Source organism: Canis lupus, chromosome 23 (genome assembly GCF_003254725.2).
Source record: "Canis lupus dingo isolate Sandy chromosome 23, ASM325472v2, whole genome shotgun sequence".
NCBI lineage: Eukaryota > Metazoa > Chordata > Mammalia > Carnivora > Canidae > Canis > Canis lupus.
Genome location: NC_064265.1, coordinates 23,299,451 through 23,311,627, shown reverse-complemented (window position 1 = coordinate 23,311,627; position 12,177 = coordinate 23,299,451). Strand labels below are relative to the sequence as shown.

Sequence of the window (12,177 nt, the reverse complement as noted above, 5' to 3'; positions counted from 1 at the left end):
TAGATATGGAAGACTAAAAGCAGAGTAAAGAACCAATAATTCATGGTTTCCACTGTTGAAGATAGCAGGTACTTTTGGACTTACGAGGATAATCTGTTGATATTGGACTCAAGTCAATATATAATTATTGGCCACTGTTAGCATTTCTCAGCATTTTTACAAGTTTCATATGGACCTTACCATGGCTATAAGACATTACACTGAAAACTCTTCCTACTGTTTTCTATCCCATTCAGATATTTTCCCCAGAGACAATGTAACTTTGTTATCTATCCTTGGAAAGTTACTATTACTTTAAATCTATATACTCTCTACCCTGTGCAATTTGAAACATCAGGGCCACAATAATGTATCATATTTTTTACTTTATACTATTGCAGTTATTTATTGCTCAGAGACAGATGACCACAGATTTCATGATTTAGAGCAATACGATTTATCCTCTCATGGTTCTGGGAGTGGAGTGGGCTTTGTAGGTGGTTTTCTGATCTCATGGGTAGCTGTCAGTGCTGGGGCTAGAGAACCATCTCAACTGCTGCCTCAGCCACAACACCTACATGTGGTCTTTGCCACCTGACTTGGGTTTCCTCACAGCATGATGGCTAGGTTCAAGAATGAGTGTCCCAAAAAGTACCAGGTGAAGCTGGGCGACCTTTCATGACCTATCCCCAGAAGTCACAGAGATAGCATCAATTATGTACTAGTCACAGGCTCACACATTTAAAAGGAGTGTGCGGTATCATGTAAGAAGAATGTGGTGTAGGAAATGTTGAAGCCATCTTGGAAAACACAATCTGTCAAAGATCTATTCATATTACTTTAGGAAGAGCATCTTCATTTTTCTTGGCTGTAACAGTATTTCATTGCATGGATCATATTGATGTATATTTAAATTGGTTCTCTAGTTTTGAATTTGCACATTGTTTTATATTTTTGGCTGTTGACAGTAGTGCAGTAAATAATTCAGTCATTTCTCACATATTCCAAGTATTTCTATAGTGTAAATTTCTAGAAGTTGATTGCCTTTGTCACAGTTTACATATATTTGTAATTCTGATAAAATTTTCCAGACAGCCCTTCAACAACAGTGCACAGAATACTTGTTACTTTACTATCTCAAGGTACTTGGAGATTTTGCCATTTTGCTTTTTTTTTTTTTTTTGCATTTTTTACTGTACATTTTTCCCATTTTTAAAAAAATATTTTATTTATTCATGAGAGAGAGACAGAGACACAGGCAGAGGGAGAGGGAGAAGCAGGCTCCATGCAGGGAGCCCGAAATGGGACTCAATCCCGGGATTCCAGGATCACACCCTGGGCCGAAGGCAGGCGCTAAACTGCTGAGCTACCCAGGGATCCCCCCATTTTTCCCATATTATGAGTGAGATCAAGAATCTTATTTTTTAGAGCCCATTGTGTTTCCTTTTTCTGTTAACTGTAATTTCATGCTACTCTTCCGTGAATTCATTTGTAATAGGCATGCTATTCTGTTTCATTTATTAATGACAATTTCTCAATATCTCCGTGTTGTGTTCATATTTATTTCAGTAACTGGTAATCTTACATTCTTTAATTGTACTCTTACTGTTGGATATTTAATGTTTGCATTTTTGTTTGCTGTTTTAGGTAATCTTATTAATAGTGGGTATTTTTTTGGAACTTTTTTCCACCTTGGACTTAATTCAGTAAGATAAATTTCTAGATGTGGTTAGTGAACCAAAAGTAATTTTATCAAATGATGATGGGATCAAAAGGATTCCAGTCTTCTCATCACTTTTTTACTCCCTTGGAGATACTTCCAATTTCTTCATGTGTTATTTGGCTTAAATAATTGTGTTTAGGATTGCAGGTTTCCTGTAACTTACTCTGGGCATTAAAGTCTTCCTTGTCTCTTCTCCCTTCTTTAACTTGTCCTTTTTCATTCCTATGTTGTAAAATTCTCAGATATTAGCACTTAAGTTGACTTACTGGATAGGTTCATTGCTAAACATTAAAGAATCATTTTCAAGGCAAGTAATGCTGGAAAGTTCTCTCTGGGAAGCATTAAATACTAGGTTCATGAAGCCGATGGAGAAGGGGTGTCACTAAAGAGAAGGGGGAAAGAAGCTTTCTCTTTCTTGAATAAGCATTTTCATTTTCTTTAGGTAAATACCCACAGGTAGGATTAATGGATTGTGTGTTACTGTTTTTGATATTTTAAAATGTTTTTTTTAATGCTTTCTGTAGTGTTTGTTCTAGTTTACATTCCCACCAACAGTGCACTAGAGTTGCCATTGCCCCACTTCCTCACCAACACTTCTTGTTTCTTGTTTTTTAATTAGCCATTCTGACTAGTGTGAGATGACAGTACATTGTGATTTTGAATTGCATTTCCCTGATGATTAATGATGTCAAGCATCTTTTCATATGTCTGTTAGCCATCTGAATGTCTTTTTTGGAAAAACCTTTAGGTCCTCTGTCCATTTTTTAATCAGATTGTTTTTTGGGGTGTTGAGTTGTATGAGTTCTTCATGTATTTTGGATATTAACCCCTCATTGGATATATCATTTGCAAATATTTTCTTCCATTCAGTAGGTTGCCTTTGCATTTTGTTGATGATTTCCTTTGCAGTACAAAAGCTTTCTAGTTTGATGTAGCCTGAATTGTTTATTTTTGCTGCCTCTGGAGGTTTTTTTTTTTTTTTTTTTTTTTAGATTTTATTTATTCATGAGATACAGAGAGAGGAAGAGACATATAGGCTGAGGGAGAAGCAGGCTCCCCAGAGGGAGCCCGACGTGGGGACTCAATCCCAGGACCAGGATCAGGGCTTGAGCCAAAGGCAGACAGACGCTCAACCACTGAGCCAACCAAGTGTCCCACCTCTGGAGTTTTTAACTGACTTGGCCACACCTAATTTCCAGCAATTTGTCAGTTACAACTCCAGTTTTTCTACCTGAGCTGGTTTCCCCAGCCTTCTGCTCTGAGATGTGTCCTTACTGTATCCACCTTTCTGTCCAATTTTGGGAGCAGCAGATTGCCCTACGACACTTTTCTTACAGATACAAGAGTTGTCGGTTCATCTTTTTACATATTAGAGTTGAGTGGCAACTTCTAAGCTCCATACCTGCAGTATCAGAAACCGGAAGTCCTCTTTTCCTTGCATATATTGGAAATTTAATAAAGTACTATTTAAACTATTTAATAAAGTACCTGTTGTCCACAGATTAAAGGTCCTTCATAGATACTTATCTCTTAAAACTAACTTAATTTCATTAATTTTTTTCTCTATTGCTATTCCTTGGAGAGCATTTGTCTGATACAATTTAATAACTTCTAACAACCTCTCCCCTTTCTGCCATCTCTTCACCTTTCCTCTTTGTAATGTGTTCATTCTGCTTCCAGTTTTTTATTCGATGCATCCTTGCTATATAAACCTAGTCTATTGAGTAAAGACTTTAAAAGGTTAGGACCCTTGGTGGGGCAAGCACAGGTTCTTAGCCTTGAAGTTTCAGATACTGGTTCTTATCAATTCATCCTAGGGTGTTCAGGTTTGAGGCACAAACTTGATACTAACTAAAATGAAACTCTTAAGAGTAATTTTAAAAGAATGTGCATTAGTTTAGTATCAGAAATACTAGTATTCTGTTCAGCAGGTGACATGTGACTAGCTCCCTATGTCCTGGTTAGTGGATTCCATTAGGATAGTTGGATGTAATAGTTTCCAGGATTACAGTTCATTTGGCAACAGTTACCTTTAGATGTTGCTAAATTATTTCTGTTGTAAAATAGCAAAATATAAAATTTACAGTTTAAACATTTTAAGTGTACAGTTCTGTGGCAGTAAGTACATTAATGTTGCAGCCATCAGCACTCATCTTCCCCCAACTGAAACTCTGCTTATTAAACAATAACTTAACCATTCTCCCCCACCCCTGCCCATAGCAAATACTATTCTGCTTTCTTTCTATGAATTTCACTGTTCTAGAAATTTCATATAAGGGAAATTGTACAATATTTTTGTATTTTTGTGACCGGCTTATTTCACTTAGCCTGTCAGCAAGATTGATTCATCCATATTCTAATGTGTCACAATTTCCTTTCTAAAGCAGAGTAATGTTCCATCACGTTTAACACCACATTTTGCTTTATCTTTCCATTGATCCTTCATTTTCGATTCTTAGGTTTTTTCCCACCTCCTGGCTATTGTGGGTAATGCTGCTCTGAACGTAGATAAGGCAATGTCTGTTCAAGTCCTTGTTTTCACATCTTTTGGATGTATACTCAGAAGTGGAATTGCTGGGTCGTCTGGTGATTCTGTTTAATATTTTTGCCATTGTCCATAGCAGTATACCATTTTATAGTCCCATCAGTGCACAAGGTTTCCAGTTTTTCCGTATCTTTGCCAACTCTTGATTTCTGTTGTTTTGTTACTAGCTCTCCTAATGAGTGTGAAGTGGCTTCTCATTGTGGTATTTTCTATTTTCCACTGAGTAGTGGATCCAGATATTAGTGGTGTTAAGCATCTTCTCACTCACTTGTATATCTTCTTTGGACAAATGTCTATTAAGTTTCTTTGCCCATTTTTTTAATTAGGTGGTTTGAGTTTTTCGTGTTGCTGAGTTCTAGGATATCTTTATTCTGGATATCAATCTCTTTAACAGATGCTCATTGATTTTTTTTTTTTTTTTTTTTTTTAGAATGAATCCTATGCAATTAGTATTTATAGATCATCTCATAAGATGGATTTGCTTTTGGATTATTTTCTTTTTGTGCTTTGTCACTGTTTCCTCTCTGCCTAATCTTTTTTATCACCCTTCTTCCCACATTAATTGAAATGTAATTCTTTCATGAATACATGGTTTTTGCTGCCATAATCAACTGAGTATTCTTCACTATGCACATATGATGTTAATGGGGGAAAAATGGGCTCAGTTTTTTATTTTGCCTGCTGTCAGCTCTAGACTATCCATATTTTCTTCTATGTAAAATTTTATCAGAAGTCAGTGCTTATGTGAGAAAATTCACTATATTAGATTACTATTGTTGATACTCATTTCCTAGCAAGCCATTTTCTACCCTGATAATTTTGGTACCTGGTTCTTGCGGCTACTTGGTCAATCCCAGCCATCCTCCTCCCTGATTGGATATTCATCTTGAAGCTTGATCCAAACCCATTGAACTCAGTTATTAAATTCCTTGTCTCTTAAAACCTTTGCTTCTCCTTAAATCACTTCCAAACAGTCTCATTTGGATTTTTGATCTACTTCTGAGAACCTGAACCTTGCAAGGCCCTTCTCTTGTCTAGCAATTATATTCTTACCTTTCAGTAAGAGCCTTTTAAAAGGCCACAAATCCACTACTACTCAAAGTCATTGTTTCCAGGGAGAACTTTCAGTCATGATCCTACTATGAAGACACTATTGTTTTTTAGTTTCTTCTGTGCTTTTCTGGTCATGTTTTTACATAGATGTTACCATATCTACCAGGAAGAAAAAAAAAAATATATATATATATTTACTTTTTGGCATTTGAACAGGTCATTTTATAGCCGTTTATTTAATTGCTACTTGATACCTGCCAAGCCACCAGTACTTTTTCATTTATACATTTTAGGTTGTTTCTAACTGTTAAATACAAAAATTCTTCGAGCATCAAGGTTTGTTGTCCCTACTTTCCTGCTCCTCATACCATCTTTTGGAGATTCCATGAGATACTAGACTAATTAACTATGAACATTTTCATGGCTTTGCTACATGTTGGCAAAATTATTTTCAAAACATTTACTTAGTGTCACCAGAGATGTGTGAGCTTGTGCCCTACTGTTTAAGTTTTTTCTTTTGGCTAAGTTAGGTAAAAGAGCCTTTTTTCTTTTCAACTTTTGCTGGAAGAATGATTTTGTTTTTTACTAGTGATGTTGACTTATTTTTTTAATGTTTATTCCTCTTGTGAATTTTCTTGACACATCCTTAATGCTTTTGGAATTTTTCTCTAAAACTTAATCTCTTAATACTCTAGAAATTTTCTTAAAATGTCTTCACCCCTGTGTTTTGGGTGTATGATAACATGTTTGCAAATGAAATCTCAAATTTTTATGTAATCAAATTGATAATCTTTTTTTTTTTTAAGATTTTTAAAAATTTATTTATTCATGAGAGACACACAGAGAGAGGCAGAGGGAGAAGCAGGCTCCATGCAGGGAGCCCGATGTGGGACTCAGTCCTGGGTCTCTAGGATCAAGCCCTGGGCTGAAGGCGGTCCTAAACCGCTGAGCCACCTGGGCTGCCCTCAAATTGATAATCTTATAGAATTTTTGGTTAATTCTAATAAGGTAATTCTTTTTCATCAAATTTGATAAGTTGAGGGTTGGGATGGTTCCTTGGTTTTTCGCTTTTAGTCCCTTCTGTTTAATTCATGTAGAATCATTTTATTTGTTAAACTTTTTTTTCTGAGTTGTTAACTTTTGGTTAATGCTATTGATTTGGATATTTTTTTTTCCCTTGCCCAGTATATTGCAGTGGCTCTTCCTTGCTTACTATTTATGAAGGTCTTACCCATTGTAGGCCTTTGGTATTTGCAGATTTAACATTTATAGTTTCAGCTATTCTCAGCTGGACTGCAAGGTCTGTGATTCACTAATTTGTAGTTTTGCTGAGATTGAAATGTTGCTTGCTGCCAGGCTTACCAATAGGAACTGATCATGTAGCTCAAAGAGGGAGCCTATTAGACAGGCCAGCACCCGCATCTCAACGCAGCTTTGTTTTTCTCTACTTGTCGTCGCGTACACAGTAACTCTCGAAGTGATAAAAGCTGTTTCTTTGTGAAATATGGGCCCGAAAAGAAAACCAACTGCTAGTGCTGGTGATGAAGAAAAAATGAAGAGGTCTAAGAAAGTGATGGTTCTTAGCCAGAAAATAGACGTTTTGGATAAATTAAAGTGGTTGTACAGATTCAGGTAAGTTTGTGGTGGTTAATGTTGCTACAGTATTATGTAGTAGTTTATATTTTGAGTGTCAGAATTTAATTTATAACCTTATAAATGACTAACAATGTAATTTTAGAAGCATTAAGGATTTGAAGATGTCAGCCGTACTTCACTGAGTTTTATGGGGGAAGTATTTGAAAACTTGAGAACTTTAAGGAATCATGATGGTCTTGCAGTATATAATGTTTATAATAATACTGAATTCTTCCATAACAAACAGTATTTCTGTCCTTGTGGCCCTACAGCACTTTTGTTTTCCCTGGCCTCGAAATACTGGTCCATTTCTCCTCCTCCAACATTATGCTCTGTGTATCATACTACATGAACAACAGTATGGTATTACCAAGTTAAAATTATCCTGATGATACTTTGTTTGAGATTGTGTTATATAATGACTTGAGTAGAGGCCTTTTGAAGTGTCCATTTTTTTCCCCATTTGGGAACTGTTTGTCTATTCAGATGTTATTTAAGATATCCCCAAAATAGTGCCACATATCTTTCATGAACTTCATGTAGCAAATGTTTCAAATATTTACATGACCGGAGATTTTTATTAGATGTTGGGTATGGAAAAGAATAGCTAACAGTAATTTCTCAAGAAAACTTCCAGTCTAAAGGAAAAAGATATAAATCAGTGATTATAAAAAGTGTGAAAATGTTCATTGCACAGAAGTGGGAGCTATAAAAAATGGGTGATGATGGATGGTTTCTAAGAGGAGTTGAGTGAATTGATTGTTCTTTTTTTTTTTTTTTTTTTTGAATTGATTGTTCTTGTTCTTTGTTAATATGATTGGGATCCTTTCTCCTCCCAGCATAGCATTGAAAACCTGGTTATTGGCAGTGTGTCGGAAGGCTGTTGACTTTAACATGTTTTAGCCAGTTTAAAGAATTCATTTTTGTCTGGACTTTTTTAGCCTTTGAATTTTTTTTTCAGTCTTGCCTGTTACAAATAATATCTTTTCTTAAAAACCTATTTTTTTATAAGGATATTTGAAATAATAATGGTGATAGTGGATATTTTTGTTTGGTTTCTAAATTTAGAGACTGATTAAGAGCTTTACTATTAAAATGTTAATTTCAGGCTTACAGATAGAATGGACACTTGATAAACTTTAAGGAAGAATCCTACATGTGTATTAGGAATGGATATTGCCTCAACTGCCCTTTTGTAATTTATTTAAATATATGATTTTTCTTTTTTAGCCTGTTGGTCAGTGATAGCTTTGTGTTTATAAATCTACTTGGTCATGGCTGTTATTTTAATGTATTTGTTGAAATTTCTTTGCCTGTATTTTGTCATTTTTGTACATACATTTATAGAAAAGAGTAGTATCATTTTGTGATATCTTTTGTGTTCAAGAATCAGATTATATTTCCTTTAAGGCAGCATAACTGATAGATATATTTCTGAGCCTAGGGTTGATTTATGTCAGTATAAATGAATGTTTTTCCTACCGGTATATTTTGTGGTCATAGAAAAGAGAAAACAAAGTCTGAATGCAAATTGTAATCCAGATTTTTCTTTTTTAAGTTGCATCAAACTGTACTTGAGAAATGGCTTATATTTTGTGATCCCATTTTTATCTCCTTTTCATTTTATGGAAAAATACAGTTTTAGAGACTTAAAGTGTTTTGAAATATTTTTTTGATTTTGCAGGAGAACCTTTCATGACTGAAAAAGAGATATAGTACTTTTTTGGAATCCTTTACCATATATACAGGATTTAAGAAAATGGATATTTTTGCTAATTTTATATGTTAAAAAGGGTTGATGAATTAGAATATATTTTAATTATGACTAGCCACTTCTGAGAATTCACAAAACTATTAATTAGAAATTGCTTAAAATAAATTTCCAATTATGATGTTTGCAAAACTGAGGTTATGGTTGCTAGTATGAAGCCAGCAACCAGTTGACCTAATAGAAATACTGTGAAAAATAAATGTTATATTTAATGTAAAAATAAATGTATATCTAATTAGATTTAGCTTATTCAGCTCATTTGACATTACTAGATAAACTGCAATTTACAGAAGTGGATCATAACTCTCTTGAATGATAGGACAGAGTTCTAGACAATTTTATGACTTTAATTTCACGCCAGTTTAGGAGAAAGAGTTCAGTATCACACCTAGAGCTGAAAATAAAAGGTAGGGGCATACTAACATGAATGATAGAGCAACAGGGCCTTAACTACTGAAGCTAATGAAGGAAAAGAACTAACGTGTCAGCATGCTACTAAGAACGGCTATATGTAGGTCTTGTTCCCAAGTATCTTTGTTTTAGTGCAGTGGGCAACACTTTTTTAAAGTTCAAATCACTTGATTATAACCTGTTTTTTGGTAAATTGATGGCGTTTCATTTTTTGTGAATATCTATCTCCGTGTTTTCCTTGATGTTTATTCCTAAAACTAAGAGGATCATAATGGGCATTCTGTAAGATTGGACAGCAACTTCTTAGCTTTAAAAACAATAATATCACTCTAAAATACTTTCTTGGGGTGCCTGGCTGGCTCAGTTGGTAGAGCTTGTGACTTGCTCTTGGGCTTGTGAGTTCAAGCGCCCCATGTTTGGCATAGAGATTACTTTAAAAAAGTATACTTTCTTGTTAAAAATCTGAGAAAAGAACTGATAAAAAAAAAAAAAGCACATGCAAAATTTAAGGATTGAAACAGCTAGGAGTTAATATTGAGTGTATAGTTAATAAATTAAGTCCAGGTTGAGATCATAGCAGTTCTAAAAATTAAAGTGCTATGTTTTGAAGGGAAAATATCGTAACAAAAAAATTTAGTGATATAGGTCTGGAACTAATAAATCCCCAGATTATGCCAAAAAATATCAGGAGAATGGAGGAGGAGGCATTGTGTTGACAGTGTAGATGGTAGTTACAGGTATGCCAGTCCTTTCTCTTCCACCTACCTCCATGCAGTTTTTCAAGAATATCAGTATTTTTCTTAAATTGTTTTAAAGTTTTAAAATTTCAAATTTACAGTGTGTAAAGCAATTTAAGAAATGTGTATTAAACTTACTATTACAATAAACTTATTAAGAGTGTAGAAAAATCTTTGAATCTGTGATTTTAATCTAAAGGTCTTACATAAGCATATATGTGTATCAAGCTCTAAAGCACAGATCTTTGAAGTATCACAAGCCACTATTAACTGTGTATATGCAATATGTCATGTCATGTTTCCAGGTGTTTTCTGTATTATGAAAATATTAGGGGAGAACTGATCAGCTTATTACAGATATTTTCTTCTTTCAGCTGCTTTTCTAACCCAAACTGTGTGTCTTGATGATACAACAGTAAAGTTTGAAATATGGGATACAGCTGGTCAAGAACGATACCATAGCTTAGCACCAATGTACTACAGAGGAGCACAAGCAGCCATAGTTGTATATGATATCACAAATGAGGTAAGTAGAAATGTATTCTACATTGTAACTAGTTTGAATATACATTTTTGATACTCAATTTTGATTAAAGATTTTTTAAGACCCTTTTTTTTTGGTAGCCAAGTATGACATTTCTGCCAAAGTTTTTATGAGTTTAGAAGAGCTGATTAAAAAAAGATTAAAGTGTCTCAAATAATACAATAGTCCTAAGATTTTCTTTCCAAGAGTCACATTGAAGAGTCTTTAAAGCCTTGTCTTACAAAGACACTTCCTAACCATTTTTTGAGCCTGTGCCAAATAGCTGTTTCTTTGTTTCCCAAGGAGTCCTTTGCCAGAGCCAAAAACTGGGTTAAAGAACTTCAGAGGCAAGCCAGTCCTAACATTGTAATAGCTTTATCAGGAAACAAGGCTGATCTTGCAAATAAAAGAGCTGTCGATTTCCAGGTATGTTTGAAGGCACATATGTATGGTAAATTTTTCTTCTGTATCTACACTTGAATTAGTTACAATTTTAAAGCCATGTGAAAGAATAGAAAACAAATTTTTGTGCAAATGTGGATCTACTATATGTAATATGTTTCTTATGATAAATCTGAATTTTTAAATGTCTTTACATAATTGTGTATATAAATTGATTCAAAGATTTTGTTGAGCGGGGTGCCTGGGCAGCTCAGTCAGTTAAGCATCTGACTCTTGGTTTTGGCTCAGGTCATGATCTCAGACGCAGAGACTGCTTGATACTCTTTCTCTCCCTCCCTCCTACCCACCTCTCTTAAAAAAAAAAAAAAAAAAAAAAAAGATTTTGTTGACCTAAATAATTATAAAAGAAGTAATTGTTGACAAATAGTGCAGAAATATATAAAGCAAAAGGTGATTGCCTCCTACCCTAATCCCTCCACCCCATACATATTTTAGTATCCCTTTTTATTTATCTGCCAGTATTTATATCAGCACATATATACATAACCACATATACATATACAGCTTACACATATGTGGTTCTTAAATAGGCCTTCAAAAATAAAGGCTCAAAAAACCCACTTTATATGTTATTTAATATAGCTAACCAAGAATGTTCCCTGCTACAAAATAAAGTACAATTACTTAAAAACAAATGTCTCTAATTTAAACTTTCCCTTTTCTCTTCCTCTTCAACCTCTCAGAGAAGTTTGTTGTGGCATATATATATATATATATATATATATATATATATATATATATATACACATACACACACACACATATATATATATACGTACACACACACACATATATAATGAATGATAGGGTAATTCTCTTTGATGATGGCTATGATGGAATACATAGACTGAGAAAGGGAACTAATATTTCTTGCACCTTTAGGTAGTAAGTTGAGCAAGTTGCACCTGTGATTTTATTTAATTCTAGTTATTGTCATGTGGGGTATAATATCTATTCTCTAAGATGGTTATCTCCCCAGCATAGAGTGGGAAGTAAGATTAAGTTATAAGTTACAGTCAAAAGTGGCCTTCTCACATAAGAGTTCAAAGGAACCTCATTTTTTTCATTAAATGGGAAAGATGATTGGTTGCTCTTCACACAACTGTGAGGATCAAAGGCAATAATACATGCAAACTGTAAATCATGACAAAAATGTAGACTAGTAATATAATTTTTAAAGGAATGATTTATGACATACTAAGAATTAAAATATAGCCATTAGATATTTGGATTCCCTTTGACTTCATTGAAAGTAATAAGCATAAATAAAATTTGCCATTGAGATCAAAGAGAATTTTATGTTTAGAATAGACAGTTTTCCAACCTCTGGCACTTACT

The 12,177-nt window shown here is 34.2% G+C and overlaps 1 protein-coding gene across 2 annotated transcripts in view; it reads left to right on the top strand.

The window, feature by feature from the left end:
• Positions 1 to 12,177, top strand: part of RAB5A (RAB5A, member RAS oncogene family) — a 29,923-nt gene that overhangs the window by 12,361 nt on the left and 5,385 nt on the right. For both annotated transcript variants that reach the window (XM_035705219.2, XM_025448831.3), the window contains exons 3-4: positions 10,229 to 10,380; positions 10,681 to 10,803. In XM_035705219.2, the coding sequence (XP_035561112.1) occupies positions 10,229 to 10,380; positions 10,681 to 10,803 (275 nt within the window). The remainder of the gene's footprint in view (positions 1 to 10,228; positions 10,381 to 10,680; positions 10,804 to 12,177) is intronic.